This window comes from Hippoglossus hippoglossus, chromosome 12 (assembly GCF_009819705.1).
Source record: "Hippoglossus hippoglossus isolate fHipHip1 chromosome 12, fHipHip1.pri, whole genome shotgun sequence".
In the NCBI taxonomy this organism is placed as follows: domain Eukaryota; kingdom Metazoa; phylum Chordata; class Actinopteri; order Pleuronectiformes; family Pleuronectidae; genus Hippoglossus; species Hippoglossus hippoglossus.
In genome coordinates, this window is record NC_047162.1 from 8,049,418 (window position 1) to 8,074,129 (window position 24,712).

Here is a 24,712-nt window from a genome sequence, read left to right on the forward strand (position 1 = left end):
TGTGTACTCTACGTAATATTAAAATAAGAACTTGTGTACATGTAGCGTACCTCAGTATTTTCATTTATGCCACTTCTACCCTCACTCCACTACATTTTAAAAGAGAAACTGCACTAAAATGAATTAACAGCTTTATGAGTAACTTTACAGATTGGACTTTTTGAATACTATACATATTTATGAATATGCTTTTAAACTTGTTTTGTTTTAGATTTAACTACAGTACAAAACCAAGTACACAGGTAGAGCTGAAATAATTAAATTAATTGCCAACTACTTACATTTTTCAATTGAACAAGCTGAAATTGTATGATTCAAGCATCGCAGATTTGAGAATATGGTGCTTTTCCGTTTAATATTTGTAATAAATAATTTTGATGTTCAATCAGACGTCAATTGATTTGAGAAAATTATCAAGAGACTGATCCTTGAAGAAAAATACAAAAAATTTAGAGAAAAATAAAATTGAGCCTTTCATGAAGTCGTACATTTCTACCATCTCAAACCACTTTAGCACTAAAATTGTGCTTAAACATATTGCAAGAGAAATAATGTTTATATGACATAATATAACTGTATAACAGACGGGCCATTTTATTTGTATAATATCACCATGTTGTGATCCATTATGTTGTATCTGAAGGAGGATTTTCAACAAACACCACATCCCAGAACATTTCAAGCCCACCAACACACTGAGGCAGAAACTGGTCCATCCCAAAGAGATAACACCCAGACATGAGCAGAGCAATGTAGTACATGCAGTTGAATGTAGTGAGGAAAGCACAGACCTGTACACTGGGGAAACTAAACTACCCCTTCACAAACGCATTGCACAGCACAGGAGAGCCAGCTCCTCAGGTCAGGACTCAGCAGTCCACCTACATCTGAAGTACAAGGGACATTCATTTGATGACAACAATGTCCACATTTTGTCCAGGGAAGTTTGAAAGAGGAGTGAAGGAAGCCATCTACGTCAAACCAGAGAAACCATCTCTGAACAGAGGAGGAGGTTTAAGACACTACCTACTGTGTATTACTACTGTAGTAGTAGTAGTAGTACAGTAGCCACATACAACACAGTCTTGGCTTCCATCACCAGGAAGTTTCCCCACAATTCACACCTTAGGACACATGGCTCACAGGGGGCGGGTGGGTCAACGACTCTCAACGACCCGCAAACGACTCCCAACAAAACCAACAGCAGGGTGGCTCCAGCCTATGAGGTGACCTCAACGACTCCTAACGACCCTACAAGGTAAATACCTGGGACTCCCATCACACAGTTAGAGCTGAAGAAGCCTGGTGAAACGTCTTCACGAAATGTGCTATAAATACTTTTACTTGAAATCGTCCTTAATACGCAGGTTATTTCATCGTTAGACAGGGCCAGCTAGCTGTGTCCCTCTATTTCCAGTCTTTATGCTAAGCTAAGCTAGTCACCTCTGACTCCAGCTCCATATTTTGTGTACACAGATGAGAGTGAAATCCTTGAAAAGAAAGCAAATAAGCATAATCCCTTAAAAACAGTTGAACTACTCCTTTAAAATCTTATGTAGTTCATATCAGCCGGTTTCGTCTCCTCACTTCGAACTGATTGCAGTCATTGCAGTGAGTCTGACTCAACCACTTGTGAGTCTTCATGTCTTCTTGGGGTTTGAGTTCTGCTGCTGCTTCTGTTTGCGGAGGTGCGCCTCGATCTCGTGCCTGAAGAACAGCATCCCCAGCTGGCCGTGCGAGGCCTCGTTCATGGCCTTGGACTGCATGCACATGCGGTACTGGTCCGGCGGGAGCTCATCGGCGCACTGCTTCTCGTGCCACAGGTGGAACAGGCCTCGTGACGGCGCCCGCACCACGAGGAGGTTGCTGTGGAGGTACTTCCTGTAGAGGTGGACGTCCTCACCTCCCCAGCCTTTGATGTCGATGTCAAAACCTCCTGCGAGAACAGATAGAATAGAATAGACGTGATTTCAAACTTCTTGATTCACAGCTTTCGTTAAACATGTGGTTGTGTAAAGAGATTTCAAACCTCTTTATATGCAAACACTTCTCAAAGCAATGTTTTCTCTGCACTGTGTTCACTAACTCTTAGTGGAATGCTGTTTGTGAGTCCTGATTAGAGCAAACAGAACGTGATCATAATCTCCGCACGGTGGTTGGTCGTTTTGTGAGGTGGCAGCGAGGAAACTCTCGACTGACGGCAACATATCTCGACCGGGCGTGTTTAAATCTGCTTCTTCGCATGTCTGGACCGTGATGCTCTCACTTGGTGTAACACAAGCTGGGTGTTTTGTTTTGAATTTTGTCTTTCGGCCTCCTCTCTTAACTCCTGCTCCGGGGCTAGACAGAGAGAAGACATGAACCCAGCAGATGAATGGTTCATTTGTTTGTGCGTACTCACGTTCTAAATAATGAATTCCATTGTCATTTCTGATGAGCATAAACCTGCAGGACTAAATGATGTCTTAAAGGAGAAGTTTTGTGACAATTTGTGAAACATGGTAATTTTCTTTCCCGTGGAGATTCATCTGAGACAATTGTGGTTCCTTTAGTTTAGCATAAACCCCTGAGAAAAAAAAAGGGGAATCAGCTCGCCTGCAGACCAGCACACTTGATTGTTTCGTCTGAATAAAAACAAGATTTCATAGAAGTCACTGAGCCGGAGCATGAAGTCGTCCACATATAAGCAGCTGTAAAACCACAACTTATCGTTTCTGTACGCATCAAGTCTTTCAAATTCATTTTCCGTTTTCTTTGACATCTGGAATGACACACTCTCATGTGACACTAATGATTGGGTATTTAGGCACATGAACAGTTTTATCATTTTGGGTTCAATAGCGCCGCTTTGGATAAAGTGACGCCTTCAAGAATTACGGTTGTGGCCTTTTGTCATCATGAATGACCTAGATGATGGTTAAAAGAAATCCGGTAGGTAACAGGTAATGCTGCACTCTGTCAAAGTTGTTACCTCCGCCAGACCACTTTATAATTGTTATTATTATTATTTGTTCATTCAGGGAGCATTAAGCTGTTTTGCAGCAATATACTCAGATTGCATTCATACCAGATATACAATATAGCACACACAATATATGATAATAACCACACAGTCAGTAATAATAAGATGATGAGAAAATCTAATAAAGCAAATAACAGTCACGTCTGGTGGGAATGGTGCAGTACGCAGCAATAAAAACAATAAAACTTTGGAGGGAAACCAAATTGGTGTAAATCTGCCGTGAGAGCCAATGTTCCTGATCTAATATATGGAGGGAGAGGACGGAGAGGCTACGAGATGAGATGCTAATATATGCTGCTACTGCTGCTCAGAGCTACTTCATGCAGAGTAATATAATAAAATTCCATCCGAGTTAGGAGAGTAATGCAATGTCGAGCCATTTTTTTTTTTTTTTTCCACATCCATTAAGTCATGGCACCATTAACATAGCAGTGCATATTTCCGTCGCCATCCAGGAAGCCCATTTTTACCCTCTGTTATGCAACGCCTCTGCACAAATAATCTACCCCCAGGAGCCACTGTTTATAAATTCCTGCATTGCTAAGTAAGATGTTGTGTTGGGTACGACTGCAGTGCTCTAATTGTTGTTGTTCTCTAATATTTACCTATGTTAATGAAGTCGGAGCGGTACTGGCAGGTCATGCCGAAGCCGAAATCCCTCCAGAACCCCGTGTCTTTCTTGATCACCTGCAGGAAAAACAACCACACGTCGTACAGAGGTCAGAAACATATCAGATCCATGCACAGGGGAGGTACTTCAATAGCTTCTCTGGGTTTCTACACAGACGCAGCTGGAGAGGGGGAAATATTTCTCAACCTCCCAGGTATAAAGCACAACGTTTTCAAGAAGTGGCTTGCAGAAAGGTTGAAAAAAGAAGAGGGAGAACATCAGATTTGATTGGTGTGTTTGTGTGTGTTTGTGTGTTTGTGTGTGTTACCAGTTGCTGCTCCACAGTTGGGATGTGTTCAGGGCTTCCATAGATCAGAGTGGGGTTGTACTGGCTGAATAGCACTGGGTAGAAAACCTTTTTACCTGCGATGTAGAGAGACAGGGCTGTCAGACAGCTGGGAAATTATTTTTTACGGAATGTGTGTGTGTGCCTGTGTGAACTTATAGCTTTGTGAGGACACATTTCGGGAAAGTGAGGACATTTGGGTCAGTACTCGCTTTGTAAAAGGGCAATTACAAAGTAAACACTTGCTTTTAGGGTTAGAATTAGGTTTAAGTTTAGATTAGACCTAAAACACAGCATTCTGAATGAGTGCTACGAGGATCAGATGTGTAAATAAATAATTAGAATTCAATAAAATGGGACGTTTAAAAGACCACAGGCACAGGTGAGGCAGCAGTGGGTTGACCAAAAGAGGTTTTAAACTACGGACCTCAAGGTCTTTTCTTTGTTTGTATCAGACAGAGGTGATTGGGATTAGGTATAATGTCCGAGTGGTTAGGGGTAGGCCCAGGGATCAGGGTTAGGATGGTTGGGATGGCTGGTTTGTCAAGACAATAAAATCTCAAGGAGGGTTATGGTGAAATGACCCCAACAGTTAAGCATTTAGTTGTGATGGTTAAGGTGAGGGTAATTAAAGTTGTTATGCCAATGAGTGTTTTCACAAAGATAGAAGTGTATGAATGTGTGTGTGGTTGTGTTTTCTGTGTGCGTCTCACCGGGTTGTGTGTTCAGTCGGCAGCTGTTGAGGAAGTCGGCGGTGAAGTAGATGTCCACGTCGCAGAAGAAGAGCAGCACGTTGCCTCCCTTCCAGGCTCGGGCCCCGACGTCCAGACCTCGACCCCGAGAAAACTCCTCGTCCAGCTGCAGCAGAGTGAAGTTCTTAAAGTTCACCTCCCTGCAGAAACACAGTGAGGAGCGAGAGCGGCGAGACAGACAAGCAGCAGTCAGTTTTCTTACAGCAAAAAGGAGACATGATTGATTTTAGACACATTCATTCAAAACCCAAAAATCTTATTCCAACTCTCCTGTAGTGAGACTGTTTCTGAGGCAGAAAATATAACAGTGTTATGTAGAAAGATGCAATTTCATGGAGGATTATAAAATATTTTAGAAAAGTCTTACATATTACAGATTTTTCACATCTCATTTTCAGATTCTTGATATTTTTCACCTTATATAATGTCTTTATAAAATAGTTATTGCTGTATATTAGTTATTTTATGCCGCCTCCTAAACAATATATCACTACTTTTCTATAAATTGCATTCATTTATTAGTTTATTAATTCAATCTACACAGTTTATCAAATCTCTATTGAAATTCCTTCATTGTATTAGGGGCAAGTTATTGATGGAATTGTTTTGAATTTAATTGTATTAATTATTTTTACTGTGTTGTGTTCCCTTTTTCTGTTTCATTGTGCTGGTTTTATTGTTCTTTTAATGATTTCTTTGCCTTTGCTAAAGCATTTTAAATTGCCTTCCCATTTGAAAGATGTCACATCAAATACATTTTCTGAGCTGATGTGCCCTGATTAAAAAATGTTTTGAATCAAAACATCATACATCTGCTTAATTGAACTGACACTAATGGGACGACAGAGAAAACGAGAGCGAATAATCAAAGTAAACTGGATGTGATGAACTGAGACGCATAGAGCAGAAGTGAGATTTCGACTGACATGTTGGTTGAAAAGCTTCCGAAACTGAGATTCTAATTATAAAATTATTCGGCAGGTAATCTTCCATTCAGCTCTGCAGCCAAACAGGTGCCATTATCTACATTAGGTAATTCAGCATGGAGCATTAATCCTGTCGCTGGATTAACAACCAAGAAAAGTGGCTAATTTACTCCAAGGGGTTCAGATTCACTTAGTGGTGATTGGTTTGTAAGTTGTCTCTTAATTTGTTTGGGAATGTGCAACACTGAAGTACGATGCTCCATCAAATGAAACGCTGAGGGCCTTAAGCTGGCTCTTACATTTTCACCTTCTCAAACAGACAAAACACAGTTTCTTTCTTTTTTACCTTAAAATAGCAGCTTCAAAATTGGTTTGATGGTTCACTTACCATCAAACCATCACTGCCTTTCTTATTTCCATTCCTCAATGTGAATGTCTGTTCATGCTCTATCTAATTTTGCCGGTACGATCTTCTGCTCTCCAGAATCAGGTCCAGCAAGTTTAAGAGTAATGATGAACAGTAGATCAGTTAAAAAGGCTTAGAGGTCAATAAAAAACATTGAATATTTTCACTCGGATATGGAGCCCAACACAATTAATTACCAGAAATGGCTACAGAGGGCACCGTTGCTCAGTAAACGTTACATACAGTTGCTTTAATCCTTTTCATTATTTCAGTTTATTTTATGCTTTCATGGTGGATATTATTCCTAAATCAATTCATCTTCAATCAAATTACAGCAACCTAATGCCGCACGCCACACACGAGGCTGGATCATTTTTTCAGAAGATGAGAACTGGTTTCGATTTCAGGAAAATATAATCATGCTGCTGTGAGAACTGTGCCTAATGAGTGTGTAAATACATCAGAGCGGTGAAGAAGCTGAAGGTCAGCAGGGACCCACAGTCCAATTTTGCCCCGGGCTTCGCTGGCGAGTTAATCTGGCAGCGATCCTCTGTTTTCTCCCCCTTTTTCTGCCTTTAGCATTTTCCACCCGCAGATTAAAACATCATGACCTCACAAGTCGTTACTCAAAAGTTCACATCAGCACAATTATTATTTTCTGGTCTGACTGCATTTCATGTTCTCAGTCTCATCCCGGTCATGATACGCACGAGCTTTAACTGCAGCCAAAAACGAATTACATGGGACATAACAAAGCTTCCTCCTGTGCTTTTTTCAAGGATGTGGTGAGAGTTAAGAGGAACAGCTGGATCCAGATGTGCACAGCTGCAGCTTTTTCCTTAACAACGCGCACTGTTAGTGACTAATCCTTTACTCATGCGCATACACACACACACACACACACACACACACACACACACACACACACACACACACACACACACACACAAACACACACACACTTCAGATGGATGATACTGAGGAGAAACTGGTTCACACGTCTGAGTCCGAGGCAGAACAAACAGGATCAAACCTCCTCTCTCATTCATGTGAGGCCGTGGAACAGAACACGTCATAGACAGACGTACACAGCTTTGTTGGAGGAAACAGGGACGGCCGGAGGAAACGTGGTCAGTTTGTTTTTGCCTGAGGCAGCTTGAATCACACTCCCCATAGTTCCCTCTCACTGTGCGTTTGTGTCGGTGAATATTGTGTATCTGGGTAAATAAATGCGTATTAATGTGAAAAAAGACTTTTGTCTCACTTCCACCATTTGAGCCTCTCCCAAAATAACAAAGTCTTTTAATCCTGAGTGGCTCTAAAAGCCCAGAGCAACATAAACACGACGCCACTTATGAGCATCTTATTTGTCTGTGTGAAAAGCAGCTCCTGTCAACCAGAGCAAACAATGTCCCCACCACCCAAAAATGTCCGATGACTTCAAATGCTGTGTGAAATGTTCAGGTCAAATGAGGACGCGTCCTTAAACATCTGACTGTATGAGTTTACATACGGTCAGTCAGAGTCCAGTCTCCTCGTCCGTCTGCAGTTTATGAATCCAAACAGAGTCGATCTGTTCCACAGTCTACACAGAGTCCCAGGAGAGGTGGACCCAGCCCACTGGCACTAAACTGTCCAGCACAGATGGCAGAGACCGCGCACAATAGCTCCGATTGTCTCACACAATGTAAACGCAACACCACGTTCCCATGTTGACTCAGTCTCAACTTTAAAGGGGCGAGGAGCTCATTTGTCAGAGATGAAGACAAGATTTAAAACTCCTTAGAGAAGTGTCTCTGATATTTGTATTTGTTTTAAAGGAAAGGTTTGGCATTTTGAAGGTTATGCTTCTTTGCTTTCTGTCTGTTAGAAGTTTATTGAGAAGATTGATACCACTCTCATGTCGGTACACAAAATATAGCTTCAGCCAGCAGCTGCTTAGCTTAGTATAAAGACAGATCCCTCTGTTCCCAGTCTTTATGGTCAGCTACATGTACGGTATACAGACCATAGACTGTAAATAACGATGGACGACATGACAGCCGCCAAAATGTGACGCCAAAGTGTCTGGATCGCCACCTGGTGGTGGTCTGCAGCACAGGGCATAAGTCCTGCCTCATCTATGTTAGTGGATAGGACATTGACCAAACTAATAAGTACACGTCAAAAATGTTTTTTCTCAAAGATGGTTTCTGTCATTTTAGTTAGTCCTTATCAAACAGATTTTTGTCCAAGAGATAATTTTCCTCTTGGTTTTTATTACTTTTATTACAATTTTATGAGGTGGACCGTCATGATCGACAGCTGAGATTGTCTCGCGATTGGTCGAGCACATGTATTGGCGGGACCTTGCCACCAGACCGGCTCCATCCCCTCATCATTCTCTGGCTCCAGTTACAAGATGGCAGCGTTCGTATCCAGGATATTTTGGCTTAATTTCTGGATGGTGGGAGGAAGTGGAGAACCATCATCCATCACTATAAATAGTTTCTACAGACATCTAACTCTTGGCAAGAAAGTTGTAATGAGCATTTCAGTTATCCGAAGCATCTAAACACTGAACAACATTTACAAATACACTTGTGCATGTTTACATTTTAAATTAAATGAAGTTGGATATTGGTCATTAATCATTTATTGTGATGATATTTCCATGATTAACAATTTATTGAGGGTGTAATTGTCGAGGTTGATATATTGTTCATCCATCCCTCCAAGACGGTCTCTGATAGAGTCTCCAATTAATCTAACCTGCATGTCTTTGGGTATACTGTTAGATAGATATAGTAGATAAATGGTTTATGTGTGTTGGCCTGTGTGTGTTAAAATAATTCTTACAGACAGACAGGCTCCACTTTTGTGTGTCATGTGGGAAAGTGAGTTTGAATCTCTGTTTTCTGTATTACTTTTTATATCCTGCTCTTTTTCTTCCTTCTGTGCCAAAGGCATCAGCACCCGTATTATGGCCTGAAATAGTCGGTTTGTTTACTGCAGGCGTGATGACTGGTACCTAGTAGCGGCTAAATTATTGAATCTGTGTCAGGGTGCGAAGCTTGTAAAGAGCTGTCATGTTGTGTCTCAGCAGCATGGCTGATCCTGTTAGTTCTGCTCGGGACAGGCAGCGGAGACCTGATTTCCTTTTGCTTTCCCTGGGAATTTCTGCCTCTGTGTAACAATTTGTATGTATTAACTTGTGTGGGGTTATAGCTGGAGGACTGACTGCAGGTCATGGTGACTACTGAATGTGAAAAGTCTTGACTGTAAGCCCTTATATATGCGTGGCCAAAACCAGGCTTCTTTTTTAATCTCAGCACATTTCTCAGATACCAGAGAAGCATGCTTGGTTTTTAGCCGTGGCATCGCTCTCTGAATAGCAAAGTCAGTCCGCTCACCACTTTGGTCCAGACGGAAAATCTCAGCAACTATAAAACAGATTACCATGACATTTTGTACAAACATTAAAACCATAGATATAAAGGTGGATGACGCTTCTCCACTTCCTCCCTCTATCCAGAAATTAAGCCAAAATATCCGGGATACAAATTAACGCTTCCATCCTGTGCCAAAGAGCAAGAGTTTGCCAATCAGGAGTCAATCTCAGATGTCAATCATGACATTTCTTCCCATTTTATTTGAAATATGTAATTAAAACCAAAATCAAGGGTCACCATGAGCTCTTAAACATACATCAGTGTGATGAGAACTAACCAAAATAACATCTATTTACTGACAATAAAATATTAACCGTGTCCATGTCCCATCGACTAACATGGAGGAGGCGGGATTTATGACCTATACTGTAACGAGCCACCAGGGTGCAATCAAGACACTGGCTTCACTATCGCTAGACCGTCATGTACTCCATCTTTAACTACACTCTATGATTCATGCTCCCTGGAGGATAAATCATAATCCTAATGACCTCAGTGATCCTCTGATCCTCCAAATTTTTTGTATGTTATTCATGTTCCCCAGAGGATAAATTCTAAAACCTATGATAATCCAGTGATCGTGCTTTCTTTTAGTTAACATTTAGTTTGTCCAATATGATTCATGACCCAGCACCTGCGAAACTAATGTCCTTTCCATTCGCTATCTAGCATGCTTACACATTTTGCTAAAACGTTGACTATAGTCAACATTACTGGCCAAGGATCAACATGTTAGCATTGTTGTGAACATTATTCGTGCTGATATTAGCTCAAAGCAATGCTGTGCTAATCACATATCCACACAGAGCTGCTCGCTATCTTGTGGCCCCATAAAATACATTTCAGCTAAAGCTGAATTCCTCATCATCGCTCTGTGTTTCTAATGCTGGTCAGTTTCTTTCTTCTAACCTTGGCATTTTTCATGCTCACAATAAATTTTTAACATCAAATTTCTTCCTGTTAGTCACATGGCTGCTGTTAACTGAGGTGGGAGGCTGGTGTGTCCTCTCTGGGCTACTGTAGAAGAAGCTAACAGCGAGCTGGGGAATCAGTAGTCCGTGCATGTGATGGAGAGTCGAGCTATGGGCTTGTTATGATCACTCTCAGGCTGTGCCCTCGGGCAAGTTATTAACACTGAGCAATTTACTGAGTGGGTCCATACTGGCGATCTGCAAAGACACATGCTTTCTCTGATATGAATACTTGGACGTCTTTCTAACTCCTCTCTGATTTGCGTCTCATTTAATCGACTCATAATCTTCTCTCCGTGACCTTCTGCTCAACATTATCTTCTTGCTTCCCCAGATCTGTCAGAGGCTCTACGGAGAGTCGTTGACCTACGTGTGAACTGAATGAAATGCCACTGCAGCACGACAGGCTCGTTTGAGAGGCTGAAACTTGGTCCAAAAGAAAGATCAGAGAGGCAGGCTCTGTCTGTCCAAATTGTTCGTCCTTCTCTTTTTATAAACATGTCCAGTTTTGTTTGAGATGATTGTTTCACGTTATTTTTCCATCCTCAGAAAATCTGCCTCTGCCTTGCTCTCCCATCTACTTTTCACACATCTCCTCTGCTGTCTTTCTGTTTTCCCCTGAGTGATCATCTCTGCTTCTGAAGCACAGTAATTATTTATACATATTGACGGGTATCTCTTTAGAACAGGTCACTCATTCTTCTTCCAGCTTTACACACAACCTCCCTCTTGCTCTCGTTTTCACTCTGTATCTCACGTTGTATAGGATCTTTGTTCTTGCATATGTTAAAGGCTCAGAAACGTACTGTACACCTCCCCAATGGATTCAGCTTGAGTTCTTGCTTTGAAGAACAGATGTGTAAGCGATGTACTTGAAATTTCCGTGGCTACTTCCATCTGCTTTAACAGATATCCCTGGTGTCTCCCCGAATGCTTGAAGACTGCAGCTCTGATTAACTGAAACATTGCCCTCATTAACTATCTACCATCAGTAGAGTCCCAACTTTCATTCAAATTCATCAAATACAAATTCATAGTCAGTTGAGTCCCATAAACATACAAGATTTATTTCATCCAGATCCATTATTGCCAAGGAAATTAAATTAAATCTCGCAATGTTAAAGAAAGTGATTCTGGATCTGCCCCCTCTGATCCGGATCCACACCTAAATTTAGTCTTCCTCGACCCAGTACCACATCCTTCCACCAAACTAAACGGAAACATAACCTCCTTTGCAGGGATGGTAAAACCTTTTTTTTTTCACCCCATTGAATCCAGGAGAGGGGTTGACAGGCCAATGCTGGAAAATTTGCCACAAGAAGTTTATAATGGCTGCTGATAGTCTTGCAAATGTGTGAGGGCTGACAGCTAGGAGTTAGAGCACCGCCCTATTAGGTGGGATTGGAGAGCTCCCCCCCTTTATAAGGACAGGTGCGGGCAATTACTGCCTCTTTGTCTGATGCCTGGTTGATGGTGGCTGCTGTGTTCGTGCAGGTAAGGGAGACTGGGAGAAAGAGAGGTTTTATTTTTCTGCCTTAAATCTAATGAGGTTTCTTATACATTCAGTTTTGTGGCTATGCCTCGACCCAGATTTCTGTGGCCCAATGTTTGAGAGAAGATTCAGGGTTCACCTCCCCGATGTCTGAGCCACAGTACAGAGTCAGCCATTGTCGCTGTGAAGTAGGGCCCCATATTGAGCAAGGTAATATTTAATAGCAACGTAAAGGGTGATTCCCCTCAAATGTATTTGGTTGCAGTTTGATGACTGACCTCGTCTCCCCCTCTTTGCAGATTAAGTGCCAGACCGCTGCTGTGCCTACACCAGTGATAACTGGCCACTAGTATGAGTTGTTTTTTACTGTTGGTCCGACGTCTCATGCATCACGTTCCTGATGGACTGTTCGACCTTTAATAATTGTGTTGATTGCTTATTTTTTAAAAATATTTTATTGTGACCCTGAACTAACCTGATGGGTGGTGGTCACTTGAACAGTGTTTGTTCTTGCAGTGTAAGTTGCAGTGGTAGTGATCAGTGTGCTCATGTGGTGGTGTCTATTGGGGTTTGCGATATTTTCTCCCTGTGGTAAATACGCTGCCTACATAATCTCCTATTTATGTTAAATTGTGTTGTTTCTGTTTCAGTATTTCAGTTATTTTAGCTTTTATGAACATTATGAAATGTTATTCGTTTTTACTTATAACCATCTGTCTTTTTTCCTCTGGTCCTTATTACAGTCCTCCTATTAAATAAAGATTTAATTTTGAACTGAATGCACGTCTCCCGCTCTTCTTGAACCCCCAAAATGTGATTGTGCCCATGCACACTGAGGTCATTGGGGTCTAGTACAATGCTGCTTTACTGACAGTCTAAACACTGTGCTGGGTCACAATGCCTTTTTATAAGAATTCAAGTGGTGCTATTAAAAAGCAGAGTGTGTGACTGCATGTGATTCCACAGCAGAAAAAGGACAAACAGCTGGAGGTGGTTCAGGAGCAGACGCAAACTAAACCAGTTTCTGGAGGTGAATTTAATTTGTAGGAAGGGCAGCGTAGAATCGGATCAGCTAATGATGCCATCACTGCTGGGAACAGATATTGACTTTTGTGATTGAGGATGTACGTGAGTGTGTGTGTACTTGCCTTCAGAGTGAGCAGAGTGTGGTTGACCCTGAACTCTTTTAGACTTTGGATTAACCTTTTGAAATACACCACCACACCCAGGGAACGCTTAGTCCTGATAGTGCTACTTTAGGTGTGTTTTGCTCTGTCCCAGTCTCAACCTTCACAACATCTTGACAGAAACGGGACTGGAACTCGTGATTTTAGGATCCCAGTGTCAGTACAGCTGTTGAGACAGAATATTCCAGCTAAAATGTTCTCCTGGTCTTAAAGATAACTGTTTATACTATAAAAGGGCTGAATTTGAATCTGTTTTTCTCTACATACTTTTCCGGTTTGTGTTTAGTTTAAGCACTGAGTAAAATAAACATGTGTTGCTGCTCAGCTGAACAGATTAGTCGGTCGATAAAAAGCAATTGTGATAATTGATTCATTCTTGAACTCATTCAATAATAACATTCAATACAAATCATATGTGAGAATTGGCTTGTGCTTGGTTTTAAAACTCAATTTGGTGCAAACTGAAATATCTACAAAAAACACTAGTTTGATTGTGGTGAACATGACATTCATGGTCCCAAAAGGATGAATCCTGACTTTGGATATCCATTTAGTCAACATCACCACCATGAGATTGACATTTTTCCTTTTATTGATACTTAAACAATTATGGTTTGTTGTGAAACTTACCAAAAAAATATGAATGTTCCCCATCTCTGCTGAACTCCTATTCTCCTCCTCTAGCACCAACTTGAGGTGTACATTCATGATTTTGACTGAATTTCATGAGAACTATTGGCACAAACATTAATGGCTGCCTAAGCATCGTCTGTGACAACTTGTTGATCAACGGAATTTTCCTTTTGCAGTCAAAACTATATTTCTGTCTCACCTACTAATCATCAGATATTCTGTGATGCACATATTGACACCTGGAGCCACTTTCTTGGCTGTTAATCGCAGTTATGATATATTTTATGTATTGTATCTATTAAATACCTTAAAGGTAAAATGAATCTTCTGAAATATGTGAAGACATTGCTTTGGGCTCTAGTAGTGATGGACTTAAATTGGCAATTAAATTCAGCGATTAAATTATTCACATAAATCAATAGGTTTTATCTTCATCCTTTCACTTTCAGCCTAATAGCACATGCACATCTTCCACTGTGAGCCTGCAGGCCGTTAGCAGTTGTATCTGTGTGTTATATGTATTGTGTGTGCATTTGCCCGGGGTCCCAGATTAAAGAACCACAGGTAGTTATCTTCTAATGATGACACCCATTCATTTCAACCCTGGTCCCAAAAGCCACATTAAAGAAATGATGCAGAGATTCATACCCCCCATTCAACTGATGAATGTATTGTTAGACTGTGAGGAGAATACAAAAAGCCTCAGAGTTCAAAGCAGGGCCATAGCTCTGGGGGGAAATTACAAGGCGGTGTGCTTCAACAACCTTCTCTCCCTGACTGTACCTTGACTCACTTTTGTTCCAACAGTGCATTTCTCAGCTCTCTGTCACTCCTTTAAGAATTCTCCCACATGCAGTACAGAAACAATATTGCAGGTTGCTGGGCTGTGTATTGGCAGAAATCTGGCAATATATTGCAAATGCGATACAGGGGATGAGATAATGTAGTCTCTCGGCGAGAAGGTTCCCGGTTCGAATCGCTGTTTCATGTTCTCCCTGTGTCTGCGTAGGATTTCTCCAGGTTCTCTGGCTTCCAAAGTTTGACTCTAAATTGACTGTAGAAGTGGATGTATGTTGGCCCTGTGATACACTCACGATCTGTCTGGTGAACTTAATTGTTTTGATGAAGTCATCTGTGACAGCGTTACTCGTCAACAAGGTTTGCTAATGCTAACATTAACGGTGTACCCTTATGCTACTTCCGATCTTACATTGATACTCTGGAGTGGAGGAGTCAAATGGCTGAAAATTGATTACCACACTGTTGTAAATTAAACACTGTCTGCTACGAATGTATGTAAACTATTAAATTGTTTTACAGAATTGATCGATCACGAAATGCATCATTGCGATATAAGTGTTTGAATATTTTCCTGTTGGCTGTTTGTGTTCTTTTCTCTACAGCCACAGGCTTTGCTTTCTTTATGCTTCATGTGACACTTCACTCTGAGACTATTTAACGCCGCCTCGTCTCTTATCTCCACCGTTTCCCCTCAGCGACAGCAACAGGAGGCGACACGGAGAGACAAAGAGGCGCAGTGTGATACTGGAGATAGTCCGACCGATTTCAAGGCCACACAAAAACCTTCAGGGCTGGGAAATCGACTAGCGTCACCATAGCAACTCCCTCGGGGAACTGTGGCTCAGTCCACACGGTGGATCTGACTCGCGATCAGCCACGTCTCCTGTGGTGTGGGCGTCCAGGTCCTGTGAGAGGGTTAGCATGAGTCACGGACGATCACGGGCCTGTTATGATTTATCTGTGTCGGCTGCGAGCCCTCAGCCCCTTGGCATGGGTGGCACACTGCTCCATTATTCATCAGCCAGATGACTGGCTGTGGCACGGTGCCGACCCAGGAGGGTTGTGTGTTTTGTGGGTGTCGTGAGATAGAGAGCGACAGATTAGAAAACGTGAGAGAGGGGTTTCTGTTGCATGTGGGGAAACGGTGACAAAATATTTACCCGGCTGTGTTAAACAAAACAAACGTAAATATCACTCCATCTTCTGCTTTCGGCCTCTAATTCAATGATCTGATCTTGGCTGCGGTTCCAACCCACCTGGACGTGTTCTCCAGAGTGCTGCGGACTTCGCTCATCTGCTCCTTCCCAAAATACACCACTGTCAGATGGACTCGGCCGTCCTGCCGCACACACACCTCCCTGTACGTATACACAAAGAGGAAGGGACAATATGGATGAAAGCATTCTCAAAGTGAGCAGGGGACATTACAGGAAGGAAGAGCACTGGGGACAATTGAGAGGTTTTAAATGGGAGGCCTGTAGAGGTTTCAATCTTTCAAAAAAGGAACAACTTGCATAATTTATTGATTAATTAAATAACGTTTAAGTCATTTCTTTAAAAAAAAGGCAAATATTATTGTATTTTTCGCTCTTGTCATAAATTAATTAAAAAGTTAACATCTTTGTATCTGGATGATTGTGATGTGCCTTTTGTAACTATTTCCTTACATTTATCAACCAAAGGAATAATTAGTCAATCAAAAAAAAAGCAAGCAACCCTGACTCTCCTCATTGTGACTCTGTGTTACAGCACAGGCAGAGATTGTGTGTGTGTGTGAGTACACAGACCAGGTGGCAGATGCCTGCGGGCGCTTTGATGGAGACGTGTCAAATACGTCACACGCATGCTGAAGTATAATTCACCTCCTCTGCTCAGGAGACTCAGGACTCGCACACATTTGTCAGAATGTCGCCCAGAAGCACTTGAGAGAAATTATCTTGTAAAACTAGATGAACACAGGATGTTTTAAAAGATGACTGAGTACGTGCCGAGGATACTGAGCAGTCGTGAAAAATATGATTTTTACTGTCAAAGATGCTGTTGTGTTGAAGGCTCTCTCTATTATTAGAAGTAAATTAATTTTTTTGGTAGGGTTATAAATGAAGCATTCCTAATTTTGTTACTCAGACCACAGAATATTAAAACATTTCTAATAATTTTATCATGTGCTGAAAATGAGTCTTTAAACTCCAGAGTCTGGCTGCAAATGTTTGCAGTTTGTTTACGCTTATGTGAATTCACATATCTCTGTATCCTGCACTGGGGAGGCATTTCACAGTGAATCAAGAATGCAGTTACGAGCATAAATGTGAGTAAAGGACATTTGATACGTCCCTCACCACCATCATCCCCTCAACGCACACGCGCACGTGCACCTCCCACACACACAGTATATCCTAGAAGACCGTTAATATGTATGAGGGTAAAGAGTTTGCTCAGCGACTTGCAGAGTCTTTTAAGCAAGTATACACTCCTTGCCATGCTTTATATCAACGTCTGCTGGTCTGCCCAGGGGGGTATTTTAATGGGCTGCAACACTGCTACTAAGCAGGATTTACCATGTAAAAACAGCTGTGATAAGCAGCCGTGGCAGCACAATAAATCACACACATTAAAGAGGATGTTTCCTCAGCTGATGGTGAAAGAGTGTGGAGCTGGAACAAGCTGCTGCTGCTGTTCGCTGATGATTTCTGAACGCATTTCAAAATATGATTTTTTTTTTTAATGACAGCAATTAAGTGATAAACTTTCATTTGACCTTGCAGCTGCAGGGATCCATGAAAAGAAAATCAAACCTTTGTGCTTTTTCTTTTTCATGAATTCTTTATCGCATCCAGAGAGTATAGCCTGGATCTGTTTGTGATGCATCAAAAATGTATGGGGTCTGTGAAACATTTCCAGTGAGCATGTAAGCTGCTTTCAGACATGCACTGAATGTGTAGCCCGGAGGGGCTCTATGTGAAACAGCTAATAATAATAACTTTATTTGTATAGCACTTATCTGAACCAGGTTATTAAGTGCTTCACAAAAGAAATCCATGGCAAAAAGATGAATGAAATGTCCAAGTAAGTTGCTCCTGGAACTTTTCCTGCTAGACCCCCCCCCCCCCCCCCCCCCCCCCCCCGAGTAAAATCTACAGAAAATGTCTGAGTGATCCCATGTGAGAGCACAGAAGGAAAATGTCTGCAAAATTCACCGCAAGCGTGTGGGCGAGTTGATGACGTTTTTAACACATGACCCAAAACAGAAAAAACAAAAATAATACAAATATCTCAGAATGAAAAAGAGGCGCCTTAGGCTCCACTTAGAAGATTATGACAAAGATTTCCACTTGGAAGTAAAACAAGAGTTTGTCGATATGCCTGTGGCGATGTGCTGCAGAACACACAACATTGTGAACATGCCTGACTTGGGCAAACTCTTGCTGCGTTCTTTTTATGTGAGACACAATCTCAAATAAAAAAATATGCTGACCCAATTTCCTGGACATTTTCCGGAGCTCGTGTCCGAAAACGGCTATGGTGACAGATGCAGAGATGGGAGCTGTTATTCATGTTCTTGTCTGAGTCACTTAACTCTCTCTCATATTATTTGCATTGTGATTATGCCTACCAGCACAAAAATAAATTAACTGATAACACTGTGTGCAGTTTCAAAATGTTAATTACATGTTTCTGCAGAAAAGAAAAAAAGCCTCCCTCATGTTAATTTCCTTTCCTCTAATCCCCTCCACTTCTTGTCACTGTCTGCCTGATCCCCAATTAAAATGTAAAACTGGAATAAAAACTGGGTTTGAATAGCAGAGTATCACATTTGTGTGCATTAGTTTTGCCGAGAACCTCCTTGAATAATTTGATTATTGTGATGCTTCTGTTTCTGTCACATTGTTTGTGTTACTGTCAAATCGGAGGAAGAGCAAAGAAATCATGATGAGAAGTGGAAGGTTCAGTCCCACCTGAAGTTCTGCATGAACTGTTTGAACTTGTCTGTGCGCCGGGACAGCGGGACGACGATGTTGATGGGGATGTTTGATGTGTCCACCCTCTCGTTTTTCACTTTCATCAGCGGTCCAAAGGGACGGAACAGGACCAAGCGTCTGAATTCATTACTCGACTCCCCTCTGAAGGTCAGCTCGTACAGCGTCCCTTTGTCCCTCTCTGTGCGAGTGATACCTGATTGATGAGACAAAGAGACATGAAGTCAGGACCTAAAAAAACCTATGAGCACATTCAATGGAACAGTTGGGGAAATTTGCTCATTTTTAACCAAAGTTATATGAAAAGATTGACACCAATCACAAATCTGTCTGTTAGATATAAAGCTACAGCAAGGAGACAATATTTTTAGCTCAGCATAAAGACTGAAGGCAGATGATAAGAGCTAGCCTAGCTCTGTCAAAAGATGTAGCATGTTTAATGTCCATGCTACATAAGGCAGTACCATAGACTGCATATAAAGATGGATGACATGACAGCTCCCCAAAAGTGAAGCCAAAACATCTCAATCGCAACCTGATGGCTGGCTGCAGTATAGATCATAAATCCTTCCTACTCCATGTGAGCCGATTGGACAACGGCCAAACTAAATAAGTCAAAATAACGTTTCTGCCAGTTTAGGTGATTTATCGTACTGACGTATGGTTATCATATTTAGAACGTTAGCATGCTAACATTTGCCGATTACAGAAGCTCCAAAACACTTGTCCCAGATTGGGTCATAAAATATTCTAAAACTAGGATATATAAAATTTTCTCAAATAATCCTGAGGGTGACACGAATATCTGCCACAAGTTAATAGAGCAATACTGCTACCATCGCTAAAAATACCAGCACTGTGAAGCTAATTATGTTACATTTTGTCCCTTTAATCAATACAGTTATACAATACTGAACCAAGTTGTGTTTTACAAGTTTACAAACTGTGCTAAAGCTTCCTCTACTTCCATGTTTATGCTAAGCTAAGCTAATGGTCTCCAGGCTCTATACATTTATATTGAATGCTGTTGAGAGTTACATTTGCTTTCAGGGCTTATCAGTCAGAAAACCTTGAAGGCAAACTTCTCCCATGAGCATTAGCTGAACACACACTGAGAGTGGTATTGATCTTGTCTTTTAGCTCTCAGCGAGAGCTAAAAGACAAGATCTTTAATGTTAGAGCTTTAATGTTAGACTTTGGTTTCTCTGCCTGTTGTTTCTCTGCCTGTTGTTTCTCTGCCTGTTGTTCCTCTGCGCGTTTACTTTGTCTCAATGATTAGGTTTTTCAGTTTTTATTTCTCCCGGGTGTGGCTCTTGTTTAGATCCCATGAGGTTTTTCCATTTGCGTAGGTTGATATCAAATTCTGAAAATTACAATAATATCTTTCAAGGGAAAAGCCTTTTTCGCATCAGCTTCATCATTATTTCTTTGTGTGTGAGTCATCAGTTCTCTGATAGCTACTGTGTGTATAAGAACCAGGGCAAATGAGGCAACGTGAGACATTGTCCATGCTCTCTGCTGCTGGGCAAAGAGCAATAACTGTTCATACACATATGACACATACACACTGAGAGAAAGGCTATTATGGTCATCTGGACCAATATCCTTATTTCATGCAATACGTCTGCTGGTTTCTCCAGAGAGAAAGTTGTTTCTCAATTACCCAGGTATTACTAAGGTTATTACTTGCAAATTGACCTGCTGAGGTCGACGGGAAGGGAAATGGGGAATAGAAAGTAAGAAGTGAAACCAGTCTGAAAAGAAAGAGAGAGTGAGGAAGAAAACAGAAAAAAAGGAAGTGCACGGTCTTCGAGGAGATAAGGAAAAGACTAGACACACACACACACGCAGATAGAAGACGATCAAATACAATGACGGAGAAAGAGCGAGAACAGAAAGTAGCTGTGGGTAAAGATCTAAAGTCTGATAGCAGCTTTCCGGTTAGGTTGGCCAACTTCCTGTGATGGGCGGCCTCAATCCCCAAAGGGACGCGATAAGCTTCAATTTAGTAAATATGTTGAAGAATTTAGACTAAATGCCTTCACTTCCTGTCTCTGTCTTTCTGTCTAAACTGCTTCCCTCTGTCCCTTTCTTGAGCACAGACCTCAGTGGTTGGAGAGGTCATTTTGCATACCTCCACTGTTTGTGTGCAGTTTCAGCTCACTAGCTTGTGTGTGCAGCCTCTGACAGCCGACAGCCAACCCGACTGCCTTTCTCCTGTCTGGCTATAGTTGACAAAAAAAAAAAAGAAGCTGTGTTTTCCCCGATTTGCTTAAAATCGATGGGTAAATCCATTAAAGGGCACTCACTGCAAAATACCAGCAGGAGAGAGTCGCTATTTCATTAAAAGCTCTCTGCACTCTCCTGCTGTCTGGCTCAGGATTTGTAGAGGCTGTTTATGTGAACGCACACACAGATGCGCACAAATGTATGCACATCTATTAAGATTGCCGTCGCGTAAACACACTTAGAACACACAAGACCACACACAGGCTCATGTAGATGTGAGAGGGTCCATGTAAGTGACCTGTGGCTCATTTCCTCTGAGCCAGGTGCACCTCCACCCACTCACACACTGAGGGATGGTGACCTTGCAAGAGGAGAACACACACACACACACACACACACACACACACACACACACTATAATAGCACGTTTGAAGAGATGCTCCACAGTGAATGAGGAGCAGCTGTGTTCATTTCCTGAGCTTGTGATCAGAGCTGAGTCCAGGAGGATATCCTGGCTGCGCACGTACACAACAACACCAACTTGTTTCTGACCTTCCAGGGATTCGTGTACCAAAAAAAAACCCTACAACAACCTCACAGTAACTGAAGGTAGAAGAAGAAACTGAGGTATAGTTATTCTGGGATAGAAAACAAAATTGTCAATAATAGAAATGGAGTACATAATATGGAAAGGTTCAGGTTTGCAAGACTGTCTCCAAGGAATTATGTTGACTTATTTGTTTTTCCCAATTACCTTGTGTTGTCAAGTGTTACGTTATTATCAGAGAGAGAGAGAGAGAGAGAGAGGTTATCCCGTGTGCTCTGATTGGCTGTGGCAATCAATGATTACACCTTAAATCATTCCCTGGAGTAGGTGCACAGCGGGTGGTAGAGGTGGATGGTGCATGAACAAAGCATGGGACTTTAGAATTGAGTCCATGTCTGTGTATGTTTGATTTAGGCAACAGAAGCAGGTTAAGGTTTAATAAACATGTGTTTTTCACACTTCAAGTTCAAGACCAGCCAGTGCCTCAGCATTGAATAACTCTGTTGCAGGTGCAGCTGTATCCACAAGATCTGATATTGTTGCAGAAAAAAATGTTGCCAGAAAATGTTACATTAAGGATCAACCTTTTCCCACTTACCAGGTACTATAATTAACAATTCCTTGTTATATTAATATAAATGTTAATGCAAGATACATTATGATTCCTTTAAAATGTATTTATTGTGATTATAAATACTTTATGAATATTTCTCGTGCCCTTTTCCACTGATCAAAAAAACCATTAACATCTGGCTTTTGTCTGCAAATGGGTATGAATACAATCAACATTCACTCCCAGGTCAAATGACTCTCCAGTAGATGGCTCCGACTCATCTTCTTTAGTTTACAGATCTATACGCTGACGCTGCACTTTCGTGCAGACTGAGTGTATTCCCAGCGTTGGCCAGAGTTTTCACACAAACCTGCATACACCCACTAATTTTGGTGTCAAGAGTTGTAAGCGACAAGGTTGAGATTTGAAGTGTTCTTACCTTCTATGAAGTCGGATGGTGCGTAAACTTTGCTACTTTGCGTCTTCTCTGCTGCGCCCCTGCTGTCCTGGGATGGGGGTGCGTTGAGGCTGTGCAGGGCCGTCTCCAGCACGTCCCCCAGCTCCTCCCTCTTGTCCTTCCTCACCGGCTTCTCCTCAGGGTGACGCGTCAGGCCCATCTCCAGCTGGTACACCCTCTGCAGCGTGAAACTCTCAAATGGCACCACCGCATACTCGCTGGGCAGCCTGATGCCGGCAGTCACCTCAGCCTTTGAGAGCTGGCTCCTCAGGAAGTCCTGGAGATCGGCCTGCTGGCTCTTGGCTCCTTGAGTCTCTACGAGGCCGCCTGCCTGGGACCCGACCCCAGTTTCCGGTCCCTCTGCGGGGCCTCCTCTCTTCAGGCTCTCCTGCACTCCTTTCAGCTGCTGGCTGCGCTCCTGCAAAGCCTCCTTCAGCTGTGCAATCTCTTTCTTCAAGGAGGAGATGTGGTGTCGGTGCTGCTCCTCACGCTCTTGGAGGAGCACCTGGTACGACTGGACACCCGCTGATCCTCCGCTTTGAGCAGGCCCAACTCCGGCTCCTCCTGTCCCACCGGCCCCCGCTCCCACTCCCGGTCCTGTGCCCCCCAGGCTGGGGTGATTTGATCCAGCGCGGGGTAACGCATGACTCAGCGGCGGGTCATCGGAGTGTGGGGGGCTGCAGGTCATCACGTAGAGCAGTGACAGGGAGCAGCAGAGGAGCACCAGCGCGCCCCCAACACGGGAGACCCAGGTTAAAAGTCCACGCCGCAACATAGCTGTATGTAGCATCAAACCTCACCACACACAAACCTACACACACAACCACACGGAGAATATCAAGTAACCTCACACACTCCAGCATCTATGATAAGAGTCCATTTGTGATTATGTTCCATCACCCGGCGAGGAGGCGGACTACTTATCGGTATGAGGTCATTTAATCTGAATTAGGTCATTGCCTCTCCACCGCCTGAGATTGCAACTTGTTTTGTCATTGGTAAAATAAATACATGAAGGTCACAAGCTTCTAAAAAAGCACTTTTCCCCTCTCTGCTGCAGCAATCATCTCCATGGTGTGAAAGAGGAGCGTCCCAGACGCTGTTACATCATCTATCACTCATACGTGACTCATCTGTTCACATGTGCTCAGTCAGTCCATAACGTCCTCTTCCTGTCTGCCCGCCTGCGTCTCTGATGCACTGAGAAAAAATGTTACGTTCCATGAGAAAGCGAATCCTCAGAGGTCAGCGGGGGTTTCTCCATGTTGTTGTTTCCTGAAGGAGAGAGACAGAGGGGTTTGCCGTTAGAGAGATAATCACTCTTAGCATCTTCTCCTCCACAAACTCCAATCTCTAGTGAAACAAATTCGGAACACGCCACGACTGCTTGAACATGTTAGTTTAGGATGGCAGAGAGTTCAACAGCCGACGCCAAACCAAGCATTCCTCAGGGACTGCAGCTCCTGGAAAACAATGTTGTTACTGATGTCTCTGAATATGAGGCTGTGTGCAGGGCTGTGTGTTTTAAAAAGTGTAGTGAGTTTGTGTTCAGTAGATACAGAGCAAAGAAACTAGGACATATAGTACCTGCAGTATATATATATATATATATATATATATATATATATATATATATATATATATATATATATATACAGGTGGTGAATGACTGCCAGACTGCTCTCTGTTCATTTCTTTATTTCACTTCTCTAACCACAGAGTGTCCTGGGATACAATGTCTGTTTTTTTCGAGTGACCTGAAATGACATCCGCGCCTATTTAAGACCATTACATCCATCATGAAGCATGTTTATGCCTCTGCTCCAGTGATGTCCAGCAGCTGGAGGCGTTATGTTTTTTTGTTTTCTGTGCGTTCCTCTGTCCCATTTTTGTGAATATGATATCTCAAGAACGCCACGAGGATATTTCTTCACATTTGGTAGAAATGTTCAGTTGGCCACGAAGATGAACTGATTTCGAGGTCAAGGGTCAAGGTTATTATGACCTCACAAGTCAATTTTTGTATCATTATCTTATGAACGCCTCAAGAGAGCCCGTTCAATTTTGGCTCAAGTTCTCTTAGGATCACAGATTAATTGATTAGATTTGGGTGGTCAAAGGTCAAAGGTCATGGTCATGGTGACCTCACAAATTGTGTTTTTTAACCTTTTGAACATGAAATCTCAAGTCTGCCTGTACGGAACTGCGTCAAATTGTGACCAGTTGTCACTTGGACTCTTACATGAACTGATTAGATTTCAGTGGTCAAAGGTCACTGTGACCTCATATGAGTCCAGAAAAGAAATATCTAGACCGAAACTGCGCTGGTGGCATCCAACTGCAGTGTGGTATTTCTATATTTAACATGGTAT

General features: G+C 42.2%; 1 protein-coding gene across 2 annotated transcripts in view; it reads right to left on the reverse strand.

Moving 5' to 3' along the window:
• Positions 1-496: 496 nt before the first annotated feature.
• csgalnact1a (chondroitin sulfate N-acetylgalactosaminyltransferase 1a) overlaps positions 497-24,712 on the reverse strand; it is a 36,499-nt gene continuing 12,283 nt past the window's right edge. For both annotated transcript variants that reach the window (XM_034603020.1, XM_034603021.1), the window contains exons 2-8: positions 22,323-23,615; positions 18,534-18,750; positions 15,834-15,935; positions 4,692-4,870; positions 3,961-4,055; positions 3,628-3,709; positions 497-1,936 (exon numbers count right to left, since the gene is read on the reverse strand). In XM_034603020.1, the coding sequence (XP_034458911.1) occupies positions 1,641-1,936; positions 3,628-3,709; positions 3,961-4,055; positions 4,692-4,870; positions 15,834-15,935; positions 18,534-18,750; positions 22,323-23,130 (1,779 nt within the window). In that variant the 5' untranslated portion in view covers positions 23,131-23,615 and the 3' untranslated portion in view covers positions 497-1,640. The remainder of the gene's footprint in view (positions 1,937-3,627; positions 3,710-3,960; positions 4,056-4,691; positions 4,871-15,833; positions 15,936-18,533; positions 18,751-22,322; positions 23,616-24,712) is intronic.